The 23,852-nt window shown below is 49.3% G+C and overlaps 1 protein-coding gene across 2 annotated transcripts; it reads right to left on the bottom strand.

Moving 5' to 3' along the window:
• Positions 1-502: 502 nt before the first annotated feature.
• Positions 503-23,091, bottom strand: SLC9A6 (solute carrier family 9 member A6). 2 transcript variants are annotated; one of them, XM_036402146.2, is made up of 16 exons: positions 22,815-23,091; positions 16,791-16,990; positions 16,353-16,430; positions 15,633-15,709; positions 14,610-14,722; positions 13,546-13,651; positions 10,614-10,755; positions 10,280-10,385; positions 9,965-10,053; positions 9,634-9,747; positions 7,951-8,062; positions 6,891-7,044; positions 6,274-6,304; positions 5,017-5,096; positions 4,304-4,409; positions 503-3,822 (listed from the first exon to the last, which is right to left on the bottom strand). In XM_036402146.2, the coding sequence occupies exons 1-16, from the start codon at positions 23,074-23,076 to the stop codon at positions 3,547-3,549; spliced, it is 2,046 nt and encodes a 681-aa protein (XP_036258039.1). In that variant the 5' UTR covers positions 23,077-23,091; the 3' UTR covers positions 503-3,546. The 2 variants fall into 2 exon arrangements, with proteins under 2 accessions (XP_036258039.1, XP_054372339.1); XM_054516364.1 differs by having other exon boundaries at positions 10,280-10,418; positions 10,626-10,755; positions 22,815-23,076.
• Between the last annotated feature and the right edge of the window lie 761 nt (positions 23,092-23,852).

Below are 23,852 nucleotides of genomic sequence, written 5' to 3'. Positions count from 1 at the left end.
CATCCAAGGGATGAAAGCTGTCCTTTGCAAACCAAAGCCCTCAGAAAGAGGTTCCTGAAATTTCTGAGGTGCCCTCCATACTGAAGGGTTGTAAAGCATTTGAACAGCTTGCCAAATGGTGCAGGTGGGAGTCAGAGGGCATGGATGAGCCAGGATCCCAAGAGCCAGGATCCCAAGTGCAAATTCAGCAGTCCCAGGGATATAAAACCCTGGGAAAGCTCAGGGACTTTGATTTTGCAAACACCCCGAGGTGATGCCTCTGTGCAGGTCACTCCCTGCCCCAGGGCTGGGAGTGAGCAGCACAATCCCAGCTGGATTTGCTGCTCCTGGAGGAGCTTTTGGCAACCAGCATGGCTCTGCTCCCCAGCACTGCTCCTGCAGGAGTGTCCCAGGAGCTGGGCTGAAGGCTCAGGGCGCACCCTCCAGTCCTCGGGGTGCAGCATCCCTGGCTGCTGCCAAAGGCCATGAACAAACTGCTCTCAGAAGGTCAAGTGGCACGTGGTCACTTTGCTACAGATTTATTTCTGTGTGAATTAATGAAACAGTACACACAATTCCAAAAAAAAAATAATCATCTTTTATAGGCCCATAATCCTTCTTTCACAGTACAACGCAACAGTAAAGGATTTAGTCAGTGTAAACAGAAGGTCCAATAGTGATCATCAGCTATCACAGATCAGCTGCACAAACACCATAGCTACGGGGTTAATGCCATTACCACACAAACTGACAGTACCAGTACAAATCATAACTTTACCTACAATGCTTTTTCATGTGCAAAAACCATGGAAATTCAATTTACAGAAGAAGGGCACCTTCTCTAAATCCTCGTGGGGGCTGTGAAGTGCCTCCTCAGGGCTGTCTTAGCTGTTTGGCAAAGGTCTCAGGCCCTGATTTTCCAAGGTACCCTTAGCTCCATCTGCAGCACAAAGCATCAGGGCTCTGCCTCTGCACACCAGGCATTCCTGTGTGCTCTGCTGCAGCCCAGCACAGGAAATAATCACCTGAGGATGAATCCCATTCATTTACGAAATCACTCATTATTTTAAACCTAAATTCATTCATTGACTAAGGCTATTCAAAACAGTCCTGGTTATATTATATATGGATCATAATGTAACCCACACAATCACCATTGGTTAACTTTTTTTCCTTCCGTGTAACTGAACTGTTACTGGTGTCAAAAACTGAGGCTTATGGGTAATGTGTTCACAAGTTTACCGTGAGTGGATAAATGACTGAAGTCAAAGGGTCAGAGGAAGAGAGGAATGCTACCACAGCCATGGGAAAACATCAGCCTGTGGCCACCTCGCAGCAAATTTGCACCTCTGCTGGGAATGCCTGGGAGGGAGCCCTGGGGCAGCAGAACAGTCCTGCACCTCCAGCTGCACCAACTCTGTAAATTGAATTCATAGTCAGGCTATACAGGAAAAAACAAGAGGTAGTTATTTATCATACCTCTTCAAAAAGGCAGAACGAACAAAAAACAGGATGTAGAAGTGATGCAGTAAACCTAAAATCAACAGGTTTCTACTTTTTTTTTTCTCCTTTTTTTTGTTTTTTTAAACACAGGAAGTTAAGTTACAGACATCATATAAAATGCACACTCACTTTATGGAATTCCTGCATAGTAGGAAACAAAGGCCAGTGCTAAACCAACAGCTTTGTTAACAGCGGGATGCCATTTACAGGTGCAAGGAAGATGCCCCAAATATATCCAAATATAAACAGAGCATTACCTCCCTTCTAGAGAAGTCCTATGGCAACACTTACACATTTTGTTCAGAAGGAAAAAGAAAGCATTTTCTTGGGGATAAACTGCCAAAATAATTATAGTTTCACATCCATAAATTTAAGGCAATGTTACTTAGACCTGAGAAAATGAAAAAAAAATAAACAAATCGTGTAGATTTATTTTCTCAACTATACATATACACTTGAAACTTCAGGATTTTCTGTCTCCTCCAACTCTCAGGTGGTGCTGGGGAAAACAGCTGTGGGGACAGTGCTCTGAGGTCCCAGGGTCAGATCCTGAGAGATGCAGAGTTTGTTCCAAAGACAGCTAATGGGAGCTGTGAGTGCTCGCACTCACCTGGCTCTCTTTCATGTATTTTCATTTTAAATACCTCTGTTTAAGCCCCCTGGAGAGGGTTAACTCCAGAATGGACCTGTAGTGCACCAGTAACCCTGAAAGGTTCGTATAGAAAAACTGTAGATAAAATAGACAATAAAATTACATACAGTAAATTTCCATGATTCCCCTTTCCAGGATAAAAAAGATGTCAGGGTTAGCAGTTTGACTGCACCTTTAGCCATTCCCATAACTACAGAATAAATCCTTTAACACTAGTGTGAAATCGCAAATTGTTCTGTGCTCTTCCTTGAAAAATAAAAAATGTAAATTAAAACCAAAAATCAACTCACAAACATTTCTTATTAAATGATACGAGACACAAGAAAGGTCGGGTGGGGACTGCAGACACACAGCATGCTAAGGAGTTACCAAACAAAGTGCAATGGTTTCTGACTCTGCGGGAGGACGGACAGACGGACGGCTCCCCTTCAGTACCAGCTGGATGCCTCTGGAGAGCTCCGGAGGTACCGTGTGGATCTGCAGCCTTAAAGCTGGAGTTTGAGGTTGGCTGTGCTGCTCCACAGCCCCATGTGCAGCTCTGCACACCTTGGCTACATCCGTGACCGCAGGACAGGGACTCGCCCGCACAGCGACATGGCCGCTCCCTAAGGTGAAATTTAGTTGCCAAAAGAGGATTTGATGGTTGGTTTGAGAAAGCTGCTTGAGCCACAGCTGAAAGATGGACTGAGACCTAAAATCTGTGCACGCCTGGTGTAGTTTCTGTGGGATCGCCTCCTTCTCCTGAACACAACTACAGACACCAACCATCCCTCTCTCCTGCTCCCATTCCCGCAGCCGGACACCCGCAGCCCTTGCTGCCAGCTTTGGCCGGGGTCTGCCATGAGCCCACTAAAGCAGGGCTTGGGCAGAGGGTCACTAAGGAGCAGAAAGTCTCCAGGTTCCCACAGTGAAACAAGTTTATCACCATCCACTGCCTGGCGAGAGGGTCTGTGAGCAGATTTTTTGCTGATATTTCAAACGTGACTATCCAAAGATCAGAGACCAAAAGAAACTCAACAATCCTCATCAGACTAGAAAGCAATTTCCACTGCTCACCAGCAACTCCCTGCTCTCCTCTCCCAGGTTCAAAGGATGAACAGGGAGTCACAGCTCCTTTACTCACCCGCTGGGAACTAAACCCTTCATCAAACCACACATTAACGAAGCTCACTGTGTGCAAAAGACTCTGACGCTAAAACAGTTCCACCCTACATAGTGCAGTCAACACAGTTTTTAACTTAAATTTGCAGCTTGTTCTTTACAAGTGCTTGGCAGAGAATATTTATATTCTTTTGACACCATATAAATAATATTTATACAGCTTAGACATTTTGAGACATGCATTAGACTTTAGGTAGTACATACTTCTTGATCATATATGCAGATATTACTGTCAATGAAACCGAGCGACCTTAGGCCGGACCGTGCCTGGCGTTATCCAGGACGTTTGAGGGCGGCTCCGAATCGTCCATGGGCAGCACCAGGCGTGTCCCCCGGATCACCAGCTCGTGGTCCCCAAAGGCCAGCTCCCTGTCCAGGGCGTCCTCCGAGCTGTTGCCCACGAAGCGCCGGGAGGCGCCGCTGGACGCCACCGAGTCGGTGTTGACCGCGGAGTCGCCGTAGGTCAGGCTGATGTCGCCGTCGTTGAGGATGAGGTCGGAGTCGTCGTCCTTCAGCTGCTCTTGGTTCTGGGGAGCAAACAGGAGGGTCACAGACGTGTTTTATGAAAAATCCTTTCATTAGGATCTTTCCTCCTGAGAAGCTGAGAGGCTGTAGAATTCTGCAGGCAGCCCCGACACAGGAAGAGATGAGAATTTGACTCCATGTTTCAGAAGGCTTATTTATTATTTTATTATATATATTATATTAAAACTATACTAAGAGAATAGGAAAAAGGATTTCATCAGAAGGCTAACAAGGAAAGAAAAGGAATGATAATAAAATCTTGTGACTGACCAGAGTGTCCGAGACAGCTGGACTGTGATTGGCCATTAATTAAAAACAACCACACGAGACCAATTAAAGATGCACCTGTTGCATTCCACACCAGCAGATAATTATTGTTTACATTTTGTTTCTGAGGCCTCTCGACTTCTCAGGAGGAAAAATCCTAGCAAAGGGATTTTTCAGAAAATATCATGGCTACAAGAGGACTACTAAAGGACTCACCTCGTACGCCTGTGGGCTCGTCAGACACCGGGCAACAGGCCCACAGCACCCTGGGAGTGTAGTGGTCAGAGGGGGACCACTGTGTGTCAGGAGAGGCTTTAGGTAGCTACAGAGAGGGTTAAGGAAAAAAGAGGAATGGGGCTGTGTTGGTGAGTAAAGGGCTGGGAGGGCATCACTGAAGGACTTGGCATTGTGAGGAAATCACAGAAAGAAAAGGAACACAAATGTGTGGAAGCACAGAAGTTGTACTGGTGTACAATGAGAATCCAACCAAAGACAGCAGGACACAGTCCTGGGAAGATGCTCAGCAGCACTGCTTGTCCCACCACCCTGTGCCCCTCAGCCTCACATCACTCCTCCACTAATGCACAGCACATCTGGAAGGGAGGACAGGCATGGATCTAACAAGGGGAACTGCAAGTATGAAAACCCCCACCCCTTCCTGCCCACCTGCCCCTGGGATTAAGGACCCCCAGGATGGCAATCTTGGAGAGCCCAGCTTTGAACAGAACTGCTGCTGCCTTCTCACTGACACAGGGTGGAAATTGTCATTTCTTGCAGCCCCAGACACGAGTAGGTGCAATCCAAACACAGCAATGTCACGGGAAAGCAAACACTGGCTCCTCTGCTAAGCAGGGAGGAACTGATGGTCCCAGTGAGAGGTGTCTGGCAGTGGGACCTGAGAGCACACAGCCACTGCTGCCCAAGGATACTTGTGGTCGAAGTTGTACCACATGCGGAACAGCCAAGCGCTTTCAGCCTTCGTGCTCCTCCTCTCGCTCTCTGGGACACCCTGTGGGAGAGCAAAACAGTAAAGAGGGGCAGGACAACATGCCACGAGCTGGATCAGGGCCAGGAGAACCCATGGGACACTGGATTATCCTCAGGGGACACAAAGAGACACAGACTTTCCCACTGCCTCTTGAGAAGAAGCCTTTGGCCGGGTGTGTAAGGACACTCACACCACAACAGGCTGCATTTAGCAGCATTCAACTGCCTCAGGGAGGTGGTAGCAAAGCACAGAGTGACCATTTTGCAGCTAGAGCCTTCCAGTGTCTGGCCCCAAGGTTTAAAGTGCCTCAGAGCCAGCAGCTGCACCCAGACATCACATTTAATAGTGACTGACAGATCCAACCTCCATCAGATCTCGCCTGATATTGCTGCATGCAAATAATTGTATGTTATGGGAACTCCAGGCTTCCTTTTAGTCAGAGAAAAAATACATAAAACTGTTTGGAGGGGACTGTGAATTACAATTACATATTCCATAGAAATCTGGCTTACAGATTTATGGCCCTGGGCTGCCTGTCACATTTGATGCTTTCTCTTCAGGAGGTGAACAGCCCAATAAATGGCTCTGAATAAAATGAATCTCCAAGGTGCAGAATCCACACTGAAACCAAGGAGAGCCACAGCCACAGCACAGCCAGCTGCAGACACATGAATGAGACAGCTGGAACTACCAGGCAGAAAAACTCCCAGGGCTATGGGGCTCCAGCATTGATCTCAGTGTGGTCAGTGGATCTGGGGCTGCCACAGAACTACCCACAGGAAAAGGGGTAAGAAGGGGCTGAGGGTACCTATGGCTAAAAGTGGGGCAGATGCTACAAAAAATGAGTCAGTAAATGGTGTTCTTGTACTGCCCTGGACACTGGGATGAGGCAGCCTCCATGTCATGCTCACTTCGGGATTTATTTCAAACCCAGCAAGGGAGAGACCGAATCTATTGCAGCAGCAACATGAACTGACTAAACAGTCCAGCATTGCTTCTGTGCCCTTCTTCCCAGCTGAGTCAAAATAAGGCCCATGAAAACCAGAGAGCACAGAAAAGCTGTGACTGCAAACTCATTCACAGGGGGAGCTAAAACCTCCTGCAGCTGGAAGGAAGCAGAGCACAGACAAGGCATTCACAGGGTCAGAATGTAACCAACCCCTGCCCTGAGGGAGCTTCCCCAGCAGAGCACACTCACCACGTTCTCCTGATCTGCGTCCACACCGACCCTGTGGGGAGAGAACAGGCACAGAGTCACACACCAGGGAGAACAGGCACAGTCACACACCATGGCAGGGACAACAGGCACAGAGTCACACACCAGGGAGAACAGGCACAGTCACACACCATGGCAGGGACAACAGGCACAGAGTCACACACCAGGGAGAACAGGCACAGTCACACACCATGGCAGGGACAACAGGCACAGAGTCACACACCAGGGAGAACAGGCACAGTCACACACCACAACAGGGAGAACAAGCACACAGTCACACACCAACAAGCACAGAGTCACACACCATGCCAGGGAGAACAGGCACAGTCACACACCAATGGGCACAGAGTCACACACCATTGCTGGGAGAACAGGCACAGAGTCACACACCATGCCAGGGAGAACAGGCACAGTCACACACTGCACCAGGGAGAACAAGCACAGAGTCACACACCAACAAGCACAGTCACACAGCACGCCAGGGCAGGGACTGAGGGAAGGACAATGCAGGATCTGCCTCTGCTCTCTGCAAGCCGAGCAGCCCTGAGCAGGGAGCAGGCTGGGGGAGGCTGTGCAGAGCCAGGGCAGCCCACACTGACCGGATGTTGAGGCAGGACAGCATGGCCGTGGTGCCCCCGCCGAACACCCAGACGGTGAAGAAGACGATGAGCAGGGTGGTGCTGAACATCATCTGCCGCGCGTAGGTGGCCGTGTCACGGATGGCCAGCGCGAAGGCCATGGCCCCACGCAGCCCTGCAGGAGGGGACAGCACACAGCTGGGTCAGCACAGCTCCCCATGACCCCCACAGCCAGCTGCCCACCTGGGGTTTGCACCCTGCTGCCCCCTGTGCTGGGACATCACCACAGTGATGGTTTTATCGCCCCTCTTTCTGAGCCCAGAAAGGCAAACCCTCCTCCTGCCCCGTGCCAGGTACTTGAAGCAGGACAGGAGGAGCTCTGTCGCCCTGATTTTTTAAGTTTTTCTAAAAACTTAAGAATCATCCTCATATCCTCATACAGAAACAACCAATGGCCCTCAACCTTTGTAAAAACCACCAAATCCTGAAAATCGTCAACAACGCCCTAATCGACCTCCCAGCACCATCAAATATCTCAACATGATGAAACTTCTGATGTTTACAGTTTTGTAATGAACTTTCTCACACACTTTATGTAAATAACTTATTGTTTTGCATTCTTTTATGGAGGAGGAGAAATTTGATGGACTGTTCGTTTGTCCAGTGTCATTGGAGAGGTGGCACTGTCACCCTCCAATCCACTGTCATTTTTGGAAATCTTTAAATGTTGGAGTCAGAAATTAAAATTCTCTTTTCACCTTGAGAGAGCTGCATGTCCACATTGTGTTATTTCATGTCCTCCAGTAACAGAACTCATTCCTACATCTCGGACCACGGAGTCCCTTCCTGCCCAGCCTCCCCTCCAGACATTGCCCATAAGAGATTTAGAGTTGAATAAGGAATATTTCCAGCTTCTCACCATAAGAAACCACCATGAATACACCACAAACCCCTTCATTATCTAACAGCAGGCTGGGAAAGCAAAAAGCTCTTGGGAATCAGCTCATCCATCAGCCCCAACACCTGATTTCCCTCATGCTCCCACCTTGACATGGTCAAGAGGAAGGATGCAGTAACATACCAGCAAACATCATCATGTGCTGCAAATTCGTTCCAATCTTATTTCTTCTCCCAAGATTCAGTAAAAACGACAATGGGTAAATATTGGCAGCTCTTCCTAGGAAGATAGCAAGCTGCATTTGCACATGTTAAGGAAATTGCTCTTCCTGTGTGTCCCATCACATCCCACCTGCACACAGAGCCAGTCTCTACTGCCCAAAGGGAATTGAGACCTGCACAAATGCCACTGCTCTGGCTGCAAAGAAAATAATCCAGCTCCGAGTGTTACAGCACTGTGGGAAGAGCAGGCTACTGCCTCACTGAAACACAGCACAGACTCCAATTCAGAATATCACACAGAAACAAGCACAAATAAACACAGGTAATGATGAAAGGGCATGTTAGACAAGTGAGAGGAGAGAAAAAACACCATTCCCCACAGTATGCTCTCTGCTGCCAGGTCCATTTTGCACCCCAAGAATTATTCGTCTTCTGGGAAGCTCAAGTTATCACAGCTATGACAACCCTCTGACATTCCCCAGCATGCCACACTTCACAGCTGGGTTTGAAGCTTTAAGCCAAGTCTCATTCCCAAAGATTATTCAGCAAAATGAAAGCAGCAGCAGTTGAGAAGGAAAAAAAAAAATCTAATACTCTTTCTGTTTTCATAGCCTGCGAGATACAAGAATCACCAGCCCCTTCATATTGCTTTTTATCTTTGAAGCTGTATCTTTTAATACCAGCACCCAGATGGCAAAAATAATCTTGGAGCCAGTATTCAGCACAGCCTTGAATAATATGGAAAATGCTTCTAGCTTTTATGTTCTTTCCTGAACACCACAATTTGCATAAGAGACGTATTTCATGATCTCTCTCATGAATGAGCTATTTCATCAGCGAGTTAGCCAGTTCCCACTGAAGAGGCACAGCACAAAATTTCAATATAACAGCCCAAACGGCATTTCTCTGCTCTCCACCTCTTCTGCCCCACTGTAACCCCATAAAAGCTGATCAGGGAAATTCAGCTGAGCCTGCTGAAAACCCACGGACCAGCACTGGCAAAAATGTTTTGTTTACCAGTATAAACTTGCACCAGTGCTGACAAAGGGTGAAAATAATTCTGCACATTTAACTGGCTTCCCTGTGATGTGAAAAAAATTCCTTCAAAATTCTTGTTTTTCTGAGACATACCAGGGCCCTTGTTCCCATTAGCATCAGCCTGCAGAACAGGAAATCCTTTCTCATGACATCATTCAGAGGCATCCACTGTGGCTGTAACTGTGCTGTTTGACCAAAAAAAGGCTTTTTTTCAGGGTTAACCAAGTGCACTAGCAGAGAAAAGAGGAAATAAATGGCTAAACCAGGCAGCCCCCCTTTGCAAAGCCCCTCCTGGTGGCACATGACAAAGCCTGGCACTGGCATCACAGTCACACTGAATGATGAGTCCCTGCAGCAGCTGATTCGGATGCCCACAAGAGGAGAGAAGACGGGGGGAAAAAAAACCAACAGAAAAGCTGGAAAAAGAATCTCCATCTTCTTAAAATAACCAGCAAAGACACCACTACATGGCAGAAATCCCCTTTTAAAAATAAAGCTAGACTGACTGAAAAAAAACCAAACCCACTCATTTGAAAGAAAAACAGAAATTGGGAATGAGGCACCTCTCCCTTTCTTTCTGTCTTATAAATTGGGCTCCAAAGGATACAAAGGCCCCCACCACAAAGGTAGGGTTGAAGACATGGTTCTGGAAGGTGAACAGTGCAAGTCCCATGTAGGAGAAGATGAAGTTTTCTGCCAAGAAATTCAGAAGCTCAAACAACTGAAAGAGAAAAACAAATTAAAAGTGAGTTAGACATAATATAGATTTAACAAGAAAAGCATGTTAGCCCATTCATCATGCAACAATGCTTCTGCAGAAGCAATCCTAGTGAAATGCAGCTCAAACAAGACAGATGCACCTAATTCTGGGTAGAGGGAAGGAAAAAAAAATTTAATTTTAAATTCAGAGAGGCTGAAAGGGTCTGAGGAGTTCTCACCTGCTTAGTTCTGTGTTGTGATTCTGTAGATAAGTTGTTATAGGTATAATGGGCCTGTGTGATCCCACAGAAGAGCACAGCCACCACACCTGGGGAGCAGAGCATCACATTAGAGTCCTGGTCAGGAAAAGGGAGCTGAGCTGCACCCCAGGCCTGGAGGGAACTCAATGAGGTAACCCCAGAACCCAGAATCATTGAACTTCTGCAGGCAGAGGGAGAGCCCTGGCTACAATCAATACTGAGAGAAGCAGAACTCAGTGGCCCCACCATCCCTGCAGATCTCCATGCCAGAGGCAGGGCTGTGCTGGAGCTTGCCTGTAAAGCCACACGCTTCAGCCAGCAGGAACGTGCTCCAGGACATCAGGAAGAACAAGCCAGTCTCCAGCAAGGGGAACTCCCGAAGTTTGGTGAACTTGGTGACGTTGCAGCTGGTTAAGGACAATTTGGAGAGACACTGCAGGCCAAGAGCAAATCAAATTCCAATTGTGTATCACAGCTACACAGTCTGCCCCTAAAAAGGCTATGGCACTGTCTTTCATTAATTTAGGGGGAAAAAAATTTAAACATCTGGGTGAAATGCAGTGCAGCAAAAAATAAATAAGCTGTTATGCAAACACTTGGGAAAAAAACCAAACAGTGAAAAGGATATTAAAGCTGTCACAACTCCAGTAGCTGCTCCCATTGCAAAAGATCCACTGAATATCCCCAGGAAGATCCCGATGGACTTGAACATGGCTGTGACATCAAACGTGTGGCTGTTGTCGCCCGCTGGCTGATAGGCAACTATTGAGCTGCAAGAGGAGGGAAAGCACAAGAACAAATCTGCTTAGTCTGGAGGCAGAGGCACCTCACGGTGCTACACAAGCCTTGCAAAGTGCTACAACTGCTGCAAACACTGAGCCCGAGCAGCCAGGGAGGCACAACACCCTGCAGTGCCCCGGGATCACAGCGTGCAGTGGCTGCACCCCCTCCCTGTCCTGGGGAGTTTGGGATCAGCCACCCCCCAGCCTGGATGTGCAGTTACTCCTGGACATCAGAGAGCAGGGGACCAAAGCCCGTGCCTTGTGTGACATGTGGTGTTTATGGTGGTATCTGGGGGGTTTGGCACCAGCTCTCTGTAATGCCAGGTGCTGTGGGACCACGAAGCATTCAAGTGGGAAATCTCCATTTCTCCAGAGAGGCAGCTGCTGTGAACATCCCTGGAGAGCTGTAACTGCTCCTGTTCTGCCACATTTAACATGCACTGCATTTAGTCTGCACTGCTCTGAGCTCTAAAGTGCTATATCACAGGGCAGCCAAGGCAGACACTGCCATGCACAGCAGCAGCACCATTCCCTGCATCCACCAGACCTCAACAGACCTTTGCGGTAAAATGGCAAACAGGTCTGCAGTGCTCCCAGTCTGCTCCCTCCTAACTCCTGATGAGCTGAGCCTTGCATTAGTCATTGTTCTACCTGGAAAGGCTGAGATACAGGGGGGCCTTATCCAGCTCCTAAATCCCATTTATCAACTCCTTACATCACTTTCCTTGATGTAAACTTCTTGGAAACATTAACTTCCTAGTTAGCAATCCCTTGGCTCACTCTGGTAAAACTCCTGGATGTGAACTTTAAACGTTTGCTGTTTAAACTGCTGAGAACAGACACTTACTGCCTGTTACTGCCAGGCACACACATCTTGCAGCTTTCTCCCCTAACTATACACCAACATTTTTCTGCAACAGAAATTACAAACCTCCCTTTTCCAAAACAGGTAATTTCCCTTGCTAAACTTCCCTGCTTTTAATACAGCTCATTTTTCTGCAATGCCTTTTATACAGCAAGCTGCAGATTTCTCTGTGCTTTAATTCCTTTCATCAATTCCATCTTATATTCCTCATTCACCAACATGTTTTTGTTCTGGGTTTTCAGGTTTTATTTTTTTTTAAATCCAGTCTGGTTTCACTTCCCCTCCATAACTAACTCCTTGAATGTTGGTTTTGCATTTTAACCTCTTACAGTTCTACTTCTGGTTTTGTTTTTGCATTGCCAATAAGACACTATTGCCAGCTGCCCTTTATTTCCCCTTTTGCTGCCCATGGGGCTTCCTGTGGTGTTTAATCCCTGCAAATCCTCCCGTTGGAAGAAGCAGGTTGGGATCCTGCAGCTGCTTTTACCCCTCTGCTCCCAAACTGCAGCTCTGGCACCTCACTGCCCACCAGCTTTCAGTTTTGGGTTCAATTCCTCTTCATCCTGCAACAAGCTCCTGCTGCCAAGCCACACCAGACCAAGACAGGAACAGAAAGGCACAGATCCTGCTCCTTAAGCACAGGAACAAACATTTGCCCAGGGCTTAAAGCAGGAGAGGAGCCTTGGAGCACCCAGACGGGGCAAAAGCTCCTGAAGAGCCCAGCTCCCCATCCTCCCCTGCCTGCAGTGCTGAGGCAAAATAAAATAACTGCTGAGTGAACTCAGAGCTGCTGCCTTGGTGCAAATTATCCTGTTTTGGGAAGGGGGTGGCCTGAGCTCAGCTCAGGAGAGAGGAAATCAGGAAATCAGAGCAACAGCTCCAGAGCAAGAGGCAAATCTGTGTGGGTGGTGCCGCACTCGTGCCGAGATCCACCAGGAATTCCATTCCTCTGAAGCTGAATCCACCCACTCCTACCCAGAACCAGCACAGGCTGGAAGACCCCATCCCCTCCTCACTCATGACCACTTCTGAAACACAGTCTGGCTGTGCAGCGTTTCCTCTCACACCAGCAGTGACACATCCAGCAGAAAAGCCAGAGTGAGCAATACAAAGAGTTCCAGAAACCTCAGCAGAAACACTCGATTCAGTAAATACAACACACAGCTCACAGTGTGTTCCTTGCTGCCTCCAGTGAAACCCACACAACCAGCACACTGGAGTGACAAGTATTCCAGAAATATTTTCTCCATTAGTCTCAGCTATATGTTAAGCTGTCACCATTGCAGGTATTATATATTACTGAACAAATTGCCGTGATGACAACACAGTGAAAATGCAAATAAAATATGTCCTGCATGCAAAGGACATAAAATATTAAAGAATATAACACATTCCTTAGAAAGGCAGCAAGTTTCCCATGTGTTCAGGCAAGGGCATTAACTCCAGCTGTAAGAATATTAACTCCTCAAAGTGGGGAGAGAAAGGAAACAGCTGCTTCACCAGCTATTTCCACCTAAACAAAAGAGGGGTTTGCAGGTGGGAAGCAATGCAGGTAGGAGCAAAGCCATCAGCAAGGGGTTTCAGTGGGATCTTGTGGCTGAAAAGGAGACTTGGTGCTTTTCCTGTTTCAGAGGGATATAAAAACTTCTCTGTGGATGGGTCAACTGACCACAAAAGCAAAACAAAGCCATCCCTCACGCAGGGGGAAGTTGTAAGGACAGTCTGTAATCCCAAGCAGCGGTAAGCAACGAGGACGTGCATCAGGATGTCACCACAGCTTTTTGGGACACTTAAGATGCTCTTGCAAACACCCGTTGTTCCTATTTTACAGGGGCAAGGCCAAGAGAGTCCCCCCAGCTGCTGACATGTAACACAGGTAATAACAATTGTAAATAAAAGCAGGGGACACTTACGAAGACAGCACTATGGCAACGGCATCGTTGAGGACGCTTTCACCAAAGAGAAGGGCATAGAGCTCCACATCCACCTGCAGCTCATGGAATATGGCAAGGACAGTCACTGACAAATAGAAAAATAGAGAGACATTCAAAAAGGTGCTGTTATCTCGATGTAATCAAAGACTAAATGTCCTTTTTAGAAAGCTGCCTTCCTGCACATCTGTGCCACTGCTGCAATGGTGCCAGCTGCCCCTCGTGCTCTCTTGGATCGTCTTCCTTCTGCTCTTTCATATTTGGATTGATTCATCATTTCCCTCCTCCTTTCACTAAAACACATCTTGGCCTATTGAATCTTCTGCAGGCAGACACAAACAAACTCTGCTCTGAGCTTCTCAGGGTCTGAGCTCATGGGCTGGGCCACAGTACCAGGCTGGCATGAGCCACCCAGCTGTAGGGATGCTCTCAGCTCAGAGCATCAGGGAGAGCCTTCCTGCACCTGCAGAAGGCCAGAAGGATCAGGCTTGTCCAGGATGATGACTGCTTTTTCTTTCTGTTCCTGATACTCTGAGAGAAATCCTTGGATTCAACACATTCTAAGTGCCGGAACAGATACACAACATTTCAGTACTCAGTACCCTCAGTACTCATTAAGGTGTCTCATTAATCTAATTTCAATTAGATTAGCCATTGTCAAAATCCAACCAAACTGGAAGCAAGAGAAAATAGCTAAACTAACTAAAACTATCAACTGAACCCTCCTCACATTACACATCTTGTTCTGCAACAGCTGCTGGCATCACAGGGTGGCAGAGACACAATGCCAAGCCCCAGCAAAGTCAAGAGAGGTTGCCTAGGATTTCACTGCAAACAAGGATTCAGGAAAGCAGAGGTTTGGAAACTGTATTGCACATAACTGAAGAAAATGAAAAAGCACGGAGACAAATCTGACCTCTAAGAATGTCACAAATAAATTAAGCCCAAAAATTCAGAAGGAGGGAACGCGCAGGGGTTTCAGACTTTCTTCCCCTCTGCCCCACAGCTCAAACCAGGCCTAAAGGTAGGGAGAGCCTGTAACCCACCTGGGTCAGTGGCTGACACGATGGCCCCAAACAGGAGGCAGTCAGTGAAGTAGAAATCTCCCCCGAGCTGCCCGGTGACTTTCATCAGCGCCACGCAGCCGTACACCACGGAGCTGGGGATCACAAGAGGCAGTCACACATCTCTGCAGTGCACTAAAACAACACTCATATGGGCTTGCTTTCCCTGCATTTACCAGATTGAAGCTATCCAAATGCCAGAACAACAAAGAGCTGCATGGGATGCACAGAGCCTGGTGAAACCCCAGGGCAATGACCTCAGAGGTGAATGCTGGACCACACACACCAAAGCACCCTCTGAACTGGAGCACAAACACGGTGCCAGGAGGGAACTGGGACCAGAACTCCTCCAGGAGCACAACATGCCTAAAGAAAAGCAGCAGCCAGGCTTACCGCTTTGCAGTGCTGCACATTAACACAATTCAGTGAAGTCACTTGGACTGACTCTGAAATGCCCAAAATTTTCAGTGAGGAGCAGATAATGCAGATGCTGAGTTTGCTTGAATCCACTGGACTCCAGTGGAGAACACCCTGTGTCAGCCTGTGTGCTACTATCCAGAGTGGGAACCATCCAGCAGCCTCTGCACTGAGGGATAAACAATTTGAAACACATCTGTGCTCACTAGACACCCACCTCTATGATCCTGCCCTCCACTCTTGTGCTCAAGTTTAGGAGGCCTTATGCTTCCAATAATTTGAAATTGCTGATTTATCAAGACAATTTTCTCTGAAGTGTGAAACTTTCCTTGCCATGAACAACTATTCTCATGGGATGCTCAGATGCTGAGAGAGCACTTCACAATTAGCACTTCACAGCAACCACCCTGCCCACGCAGCAGAAGTTTGCACAGTAAATAGTATTATTTGCTGCTGCTGAGCAGCAGTAGCAGAGCCTGTGTGACCTTTCAGGTCTGGGATTAGCAGCTTCAGCTCCAGGCTTAGAGCACTTCTCCCAAGCACAGCTGAAACCCCTGTGGAAGAACCAGACCAGCTTCATCTACTCACCCAATCACCAGGCAGGAAATGGCAGTGCCAAGGAAAGCATATGCCAGGATGGATCCCAAGTTTCTGAAGAAGTGCCTCTAGCAGGAGAAAAAAAAATCAAAAACTGAATTATATTTTGCTAACAATTTATTTCAAGCCTGCACAGGCACCCAGAGTGTCCACAGCAACTTGGACCCAGCTCAGACACCATGAGCTGGACAGGCACAGGGTGCCCAGCACAGCCCATGCCAGACCAGGAGTTAATGCAGCATTAATAAACATGAATGTACTATGTTCTCATAGCTGGGTGTTTAATAAGGTGCTATTCCAAGTCCTGGGAACTGATTTCCTAACCCAGCAGCATTCCTCCTTCCTTCTCCCGCGAGCTAAACTGCATCATTCTCCTCTCCTTCCAAGTCAGCATTTCAGAGAGCTGCTGCTTTCTAAAACCTTCCCACACTCCCATGTGCTTGGAAAGCTGGGATGGCTGAAATGGCCTGGCTGACCCCAAAAACCCCTGCTGGAAGCAGCTGAAGTCACTGACCCTTCCCGGGGCAGAGGGGCAGACAAGAATGACAGGGGCACTCTCAGCTCTGCTTCCCACAATCCCACATTTGCTGGGTAAAACCATACCAGCCCCCACAGTCTCAGCCTGCTGAGCAAGCATTAAAGCACTCACAAGTATTAAAAATTCTCTGGAGGCAGAGGAACTAAAAACATCAGCACTGTAAAGGCACGTACCCTTTTCAAGCTGTAGCCTGCATAAAATATAATGGGGGGAAGCAAAATGTTGAAGAATACTTCAGGATCAAAAGTCACCTGTTAAGAAAGAAAGAAAAAAAAAACCCAACAGTAGAATGATTTGTTGAAATTTTGCAAGACAAAACACAAGAAAGTAATATATGGAGGAAGCCTGTGCCCCACCATGTGAAACCTGCTGGGTCGATGCTGAGGATGTGTCTGGGATCTTCTGGAGACAAATCCCAGAGTCTAAACAGCTTAAATGAAGATGAGCTAAAACTAGAGTTTCATTACATTGTGTTCAACATATAAATTACTGTTCATCACAATCAGAAGTTAAAAAAACAAAATAAAAACATTTAATGTAGCAGATGCAGGACCTGTCCCCATGGAGGGCGTGGGAAGCACCGCTCACCTCCCCAGTCACTCCTCCCTTACCTTCCTCAGCATCTCATTGTCCTGGACATTGTTGAGCTCCTGGGCACTGATCTCCCCCTTCAGGGTGTACTCATAGAACTTGCCACTGACGTTCACCAGCAGCGTGGCAGGGCTGCTCTGCACCTGGCAGCTCAGGGTGACGTTGTTGACATCGCTGGGGACGTGGATGCCGTAGCGCAGGACCACGCCGACCAGGACACCTGGGGAGGGACACAGCTCTGTGAGACAAACCACAGCAAACCCCAGAGTGATCCCTCTGAGCATGGATGCAGCAGCAGGATCCTGACCCCCTGCTCAGCTGCTGAGCACAACCACAGCCCAATAACTGAACTGAACCATCCTTGGTTCAGTGCCAGGCGAATGCTCCACGCTCATGGGGAGTTCCTAACACAGCCATGGACAAGTCCTGAAGGATTTGAACCACCCAGCAATCACTCAGAGCCTCACTCCAGGGCAGCCCACATTGAGGGCACACTGGGTTTTTTAAGGTGAGCACCTTGCACTGCTGGGCCAGGTGCTGCTCACTGTGTGTGCCCAAACTGTGCCCCTTGCACAGCTTGAAACCTGACATTGATCCATTAAACTCTTCATTTTGGCAGGCATTAAAGATGATGCCCAGCAACCACCCTGATCACTCTGAGGCTGGCAAGCATCCTTCCTAAGGTGCTGCAGCACCATGCAGCCTCATCCCAGCCCTGTCTTTATAAAACCACATTTTGAAATATAAACACATAAACCTGTTTCCCAATCCAGGTCGACCACCCAGATCTACTCCTTGCCCTACAAACTACAGCTCTGCACCACAAACAGCAGCCCCAGGGCAGCCCCATGAGGCAGCTCTGCCTCCAGTTCAGCTAAGGAGGGGTATTTTGGGGTTAATTAGCAAGTCAGCGATTTATAAAGCATTTTTCTTTTGTTGTCTGAGGTCTCGAATCCAGATTCGAGCGTGTTGAGTGCTCTCCTGGCAGAGTGTTTTGACATCTGCAGGCTGGGGAAGAGGGGTGGCCCACAAGACACCTTTCCATGTAGCCCTCAGCACAAAAGGGTTTGGAAACTCCTTGATTGAGGCGGCCCCGAGCTGCCACAGAAATCCTGGATCCCAACCCCATCCCTGAACCACACATTTATGAAAAGCTTTCAGCCACGTGGGAACTAAACCCAGACCGCAACGCTCTGAAGGCTTCTCCATTTGCCTCCCAGGACACTCCTACTTCTGATTGCTGCCTTAATTAAAGCTTTGCTCTGCTTTCCTACAGGCAGGGCACAACCCTGACAGGAACACCCAACTCTTCCTGTGCCACCACTCTCAGAGCAGAGTCTGGCAGGACATCGTGGGGCCACAGCTCATTCAGCACCTCCTGCAGCCAGTTCCTGATCAGCCACACACTTTTTGACTTCTCCTGCCTTGGCCACAGTTTTCCCAGGATAAGATTTGCCATTTTTCCTGATGGTGAAAGGAAAAGCCCCCACCTCCCATCTCAGGGGTGCCACACACAGCAGGGCCACCAGAGCACACACCCAGGCCATGAGCACAGGGAGAGGAGGTGGCTGCACACACAGTCACCACTGCTGACCTAGAACAGCTCAGCTCAGGGACTGGGCAGACCCAAACCCTGGTCTAGTACAGCACTTTGCACCACAGGTGAGCTAAAAGGCTACAGATGCTTTTAAGCCATGCATCATCAACCATGTGCTCACCACGCTCGGCTTTATCCTGCCCTGATCACCCCAAGAGCCACAGAACAGCTCCCTCTGGGCACTGCCAGCTCCAGCAAGGAGAGCTGAGGGCACATCACACCGTGCAGAGCAGCTGAGGGCTGCTTTTACACCACCATCACTTAGAGGCTACACCATAACAAATTCTTTAGCTTACTTTTCTGCCAGCCTCTGCTCCTGTGATCTTCCAATGCCCCAGAAATAAAAGTATAGAATGAAAGCAAGTAAGTCAAGCACATCATGATGCCACAGCATGTATTCACAGGAGCATGTGGCAGTGGCTGCAAGGCACCACAGCAGTAGGACAAAACACTCCATTTTCCTCTCACACAGAAGATGACAGTCCTAGAGATACCAGGGGAAAAAAACAAAAACCCTTCACTGGGACAAAAGGAGTTTCAAAGGGTTATTTACATCTGCTTATGGCTATTAAGGTACACCATAGTTTGCAGCCCTCAAGAACTACCTGGGGTGACTTTTAAAAAGTTTTTTCTTAAAAGAAAAACAATTATTTCAGAAGTTCATGCAGGAATCAGAAACCAGCAGCTGCCTGCCCTTGCTCAGATGGAAGGAAACCCACCCAGGCTAAACACTGTGAGATGAGAGACCCCACAGGAGGAAGGAGACAGACAGAAGGAGTCACTGCTGTGAATTCAGAAGGGATCCTGAGTCACTGCCTCTCCACCCTTAATCTCTGTCCCAAAGCAGTTCTACATCTGATAGCACCCCTGCTCCTCTGCCATCTCCTTATCCAGGCACCTGTTCCTGGCCCCGTGTGCCAGCCAAGCTCTAGACAGGGCCAAATTCCCACTCTGGCCAGGAATGGGTAAGGGAAAAGGGACAGATAAACCCACAACATCTGCCAAAGACCCCTTTTTGGGAGTCCCCAGATCATACTTTTTGTCTTGCTCAGGAACAGGCTGCCTGGGAGGCTGCCAGCTGGGGAAAGACACCCACATGCAAATGCACAAATTGCTCCTGGGCACTGAGTGTGACCCTGCCAGCAGCCCTGACACAGAGACACTGGCAGGGTTACCAGCAGGGAAAGCATCCTGCTGCTCTGCTGGACACCAATTATCCCACCAACATTAAATGTCCCCTTCAGCAGCCCCTCCTGCCCCATGGTGGTCTGATCAACCCTCCCTATCCAACGATGCTCACGGGAAGCACCTGGCACAAACCTGACGTGGTTTTCCAGGCACCAACCCAGTCCTGAGCTCAGGATACCTGGAGCAAGCCCAGGGGACCCTGTAGGTGCTCCTGGTTCTGACAGGCTCTCAGGAAATGGTTCAGACTCTCCTGGCACTCTCAGGGCTGCCCCAGCAGCAACCTGTGAGCCAGTATCGACATGCTCCTGCTGCCAGGAGTTTCACAAAACTGAGCCCTGGGAGGGAGCTGAGCTGAGCTGAGCAGAGGGAACCCAACACTGAGGAAGCTGCCAGCTGAAAGCTGCAAGGAGTTGAGAAGCTGAAGGCAAAGCCGGCAAATTAATTGAGTTCTTTTATGCAAAGTGCAAGAGATTATTTTCATTGCATTTCTCCCGACTTCATTAAAAAGAACAAAAGCCCATGGGCTTTTTTTTTTAAGGTGCTGTTGAACATTTCCGAGGTAATGTTTTAAATGAAGACTAATATATTACCAACCCCAGCACTTAACAACAATGGAAGCAGACAGGATCCCCAGGGGAGCATTAATCTGGACACCAAAAGGGAAGAAAAATGTAACAACTGAAGACATCCTGACAACAAGCACTTTAGACACACAGAATCCACAGGTCAAGTGGGAACAAGCACAAGGAAACTAAACTTTTAGAGAAGCTCCTGCACATCCACCATCAGACTCTGAGAAGAACTGAAACAAAATTGTTCAATTAATCATCCTAAATGCTGAGCACCTCAGATGTGGGAACCGTCATTTTAAACACTGAAATGAAGCTCAAGGGCTACTAAGCACCTATAGTCTACCATTGAAATTACTCCAGCCAGTGTCCAGCTCTTGAACATCAGCTCTGAGCTGACAGTGTGATGTGCATGACAGAAATCCACCTGGAGCAAGAGCTTATAACTTCCAGTAAAAACAAAGACAACGAAGAAACTGATATGTTTTGCCAAAAGAGATACATGCGAAAGTTTTGACTTAGTTATTGGGTTTTTTTAAAACAGAAAAAGACAAGCTTTTGCAAATTGCTTCTCTTGTTCAGATTTCAGGGTCTGTTTTGCAGCCCCTTCCTCGTTTTCAGTGAACTTCCTTGGGGCTAAAAGCATTGCAGGAGCCAGGGACAGTGATACCTCCTTTATTCCCTGCAGATTTCCAGTTGTCACAGTAAAACAACAGCATCTCACCACTCCTTGGGAATTACATCCCTTTTCCTATGGTACCTGCCACTACCTGAGAAGCAAATGCCAAAAGCCTTGACACTGAGAAAACTTGGGATTTTCTGCATGATCAGACAGGTGACATTACTGATTTCACCAGCAATTCCCTAAGCACAGTCTGCAGAAGAGCAGACAGAAAAGGTGCATTTTATAGATCAGCAGGAGACTGAAACAACCCAGGTTGTGCTCTGAGAATAAAGTGAGCACTCAGGTACGTCAGGGTGAGAGGATAATCAAGAGGAAGAAATGTGCAAGAGAAGAAGAAGAACAAGGTTAAGGGCAAGTGTGAAAGCATGAAAGGAATAAAAGTCAGGAGCTCTGGGGCAGCAGGAGAGAGAAGACCTTTCATGCTGGAATCATGTCCTCCCACAGCACAGCTCCTGTCCCAGGAGGTGACCATCGCCACCCTGGGCAGGAGGCCAGAAACACCTGAACCCCCCTGAGCAGTGGCTGGAAGGAATGTGAAAATGCAGAGCTGTATTTCATGCCCCTGAAAAAGCAGAGCAGGATTTTGTGCCCCTGGAAAAGCAGAGCAGGATTTTGTGTCCCTGGAAATGCAAAGTAGCATTTCATGCCTGTGCAATGACACAAGTGCCTCCACCCCTTCATTTGGAAGGACACTTCCAATTAACTGAAACTTGGGATCACAAAAGCCAGTGGCCCAAACAGGTCAAGTCACAGCCTTTGGATCAAAGCTTTCTGCTGGGTGGGAGATTCAGCCACGTCTGACTCTGTGTGGTCACACATCACCCCCAGCCAGCAAGGGCCACACAGAGGACAGACACTAACTACAGCACGCAGCAGGAGATGCCTTCTCAACCCTAAATTCAACAAATCATCCCTAGATACAGACCCATGGCCACGTTAAACATTCCCCAGCACACCTCTTAGTCCTGCTTTGGTTGACTTAAAGTCATGCCAGATAATCCAGGGAGAGCCATGCATGGCCCTGTCATACCCTGCTTCAGGCCACTTCATGAGGCCATGTCACCTGAGTAAATCACAGGCCACCTTAAAACCCAAATGTCTGCAGCCCCACTGCACTGACCCCCAGCCTTGCTTCACTTCCAGTGGGAATACACACGGGGTTTCTCTCCAAGAGGTCCTGTCACAGCAGGAGGAGGAACTCTAAAGGTTGTGCACACAGGTCCCCAGGCAGCAGGGATAGAAGGCTGCTGGTTCTGCAAGCTCCCAGAGGTGGCAAAGCATGGGAGAATCCCCCAAATGGCCTCTCCGCTCTTCTTGGGCAGCTTCTGGAAATCTGGATGCTCTAAACACATGTTGGAAACACAGCATGTGGGATCACAGCATCACAGAATGGTCTGTGTCACAAGGAGACCTTGATGATCCTCCAGCTCCAAACCCCCGTGAGCAGGGACACTTTCCACTGGACCAGGTTGCTCAGAGCCCCATCCATCCCGGGATGCAAGGCTCCAGTGCAACAACAGCTGCTCTGTGCTGCCCCAAGTCCCCCACTCTCAACCCTGGGGCAGGTAAGTGTGACCTGCCAGTGCTTGGTTACGTGGTAGCCCATGACCCGGCCAGCTTCACCCTGTCAGGCCGTCTGGAAAAACCCAACCAGCTCCTCACTGCCAGAGATTTGGGAGTAACTCTGCCTTTGAGAGCCCTTCATATCTAGGGTTTGGAAAACAACCAACCCTCCCTCCAGCACCACCCAGATAAGGCTCAGCAGCACAGGGCTGCGCTGGTGACACAGCTGCACCCACAGAGGATGTGTCGTGTCCCCGCACAGCCCCAAACCAGCCCTGGGGGAGCCCCTCGGGGAGAACGGGAGGGCTCCCACTGGCCGTGAGAGCGATGCTGCGCTGGTCCCACTCGCCAGCCCCGCGCAGAGCCGGCACCGGCCGGGATGCGCCGCCAGCGCTCGGGGCAGCTCCGCTCCGGGATGCACGCGTGGGGAGGCGCCGCTCACCGTAGATCATGGCCAGCCCGGTCTCGTGGAGGAAGCGAGCGCGGCGGTGCTTGAAGAGCCAGATGGTGAGGATGGTGAGGGTGAGCAGCAGGATGAAAACCAGCAGGTTGGCGCTGTCCTGGCGGTGACTCTCCTCCGCCGCCTTCTCGGACACGATCTCCTCCTCCAGCGCCCCGGGACGCGCCGCCGCCACCTCGGCGCCCGCAGCCCCCCGCGCCCACAGCCCCGCGGCCGCCGCCAGCACCGGCCCCGGCCCCGCCATCGCCCCGGCACCGGCCCGGCCCCGCCGCCACCAGGAAGCGGCTCTGGGCGCAGGCGCCGGGGGCGGGAACAGCGCCGGGAGCCCGGATAGGGACGGGCCGGCTGCGACGGAGCGGGAGAGGAGCGGCGGGAGCGGGGAAGGGGCGAGGGCGGTGCTCGGAGCTCCTGAGGCGGGGTTCTGGAGGGAAAGGGGCCCCGGGGGCTGCCGTGAGCCCTGGGGAGGCTGGGATGAGTCCCAGGGAACGGGATGCGAGAAGGGGGAAGACGATCAGAGCTCAAAGGGGTTCACAAGAGGGAAGAGAAATCAAATCCCCAAATAGATCTGCTGCAGGGTGTTGTTTGTGCGCGGGGTGCGTGGAGGGATGCCCTGCAGGACACACCCCGGCTCATGGGGACACGAGGTGTCCCTTCCATGCCTTCACACCGTTCCCAGGCGTGTATTTGGTGCCAAGAGCCGCCGTCAGTCCCGAAGGGGGCGGTCAGGGTAAACTTTCCACTTTTTTACCAAGAATAGTGGAGTGATGCGTGGAGCCCGTGGGTCAAGGGTTGTAATAAATGCCAGTGATCAACTTAAAGGTGACTTGTAGGAAACGTTCTCGAAGAATTACCTTTGTGCCTTGAGGGTACAGAAGACCCAGGATGCTTGGCTGTGACCCTGGTGTTTCCTTGCTTTGCCCCAAGCCTGGCTCGGCGAGGGCTGTCCTACCTGCACGTGTTGTGTGCATCCCTTCGCACCGTTTTTGCTTGCACCGGTTTCTCAAGCTTTGAGGTTAAACA

This window comes from Molothrus ater, chromosome 14 (genome assembly GCF_012460135.2).
Source record: "Molothrus ater isolate BHLD 08-10-18 breed brown headed cowbird chromosome 14, BPBGC_Mater_1.1, whole genome shotgun sequence".
In the NCBI taxonomy this organism is placed as follows: Eukaryota; Metazoa; Chordata; class Aves; order Passeriformes; family Icteridae; genus Molothrus; species Molothrus ater.
This window is presented reverse-complemented; position numbering and strand designations above follow the sequence as displayed.

What these genes read in the sequence shown, in the direction of transcription:
- SLC9A6 (XM_054516364.1), bottom strand. Translation starts at nt 23,076, where the DNA reads ATGGCGGGGCCGGGGCCGGTGCTGGCGGCGGCCGCGGGGCTGTGGGCG. An exon ending in CACAACACAGAACTAAGCAG is followed by an intron (nt 9,748 to 9,964) that starts GTGAGAACTCCT and finishes TTTCTCTTTCAG; the next exon opens with TTGTTTGAGCTTCTGAATTT. An exon ending in TGGTACAACTTCGACCACAA is followed by an intron (nt 4,410 to 5,016) that starts GTATCCTTGGGC and finishes CCCTCTCTGTAG; the next exon opens with CTACCTAAAGCCTCTCCTGA.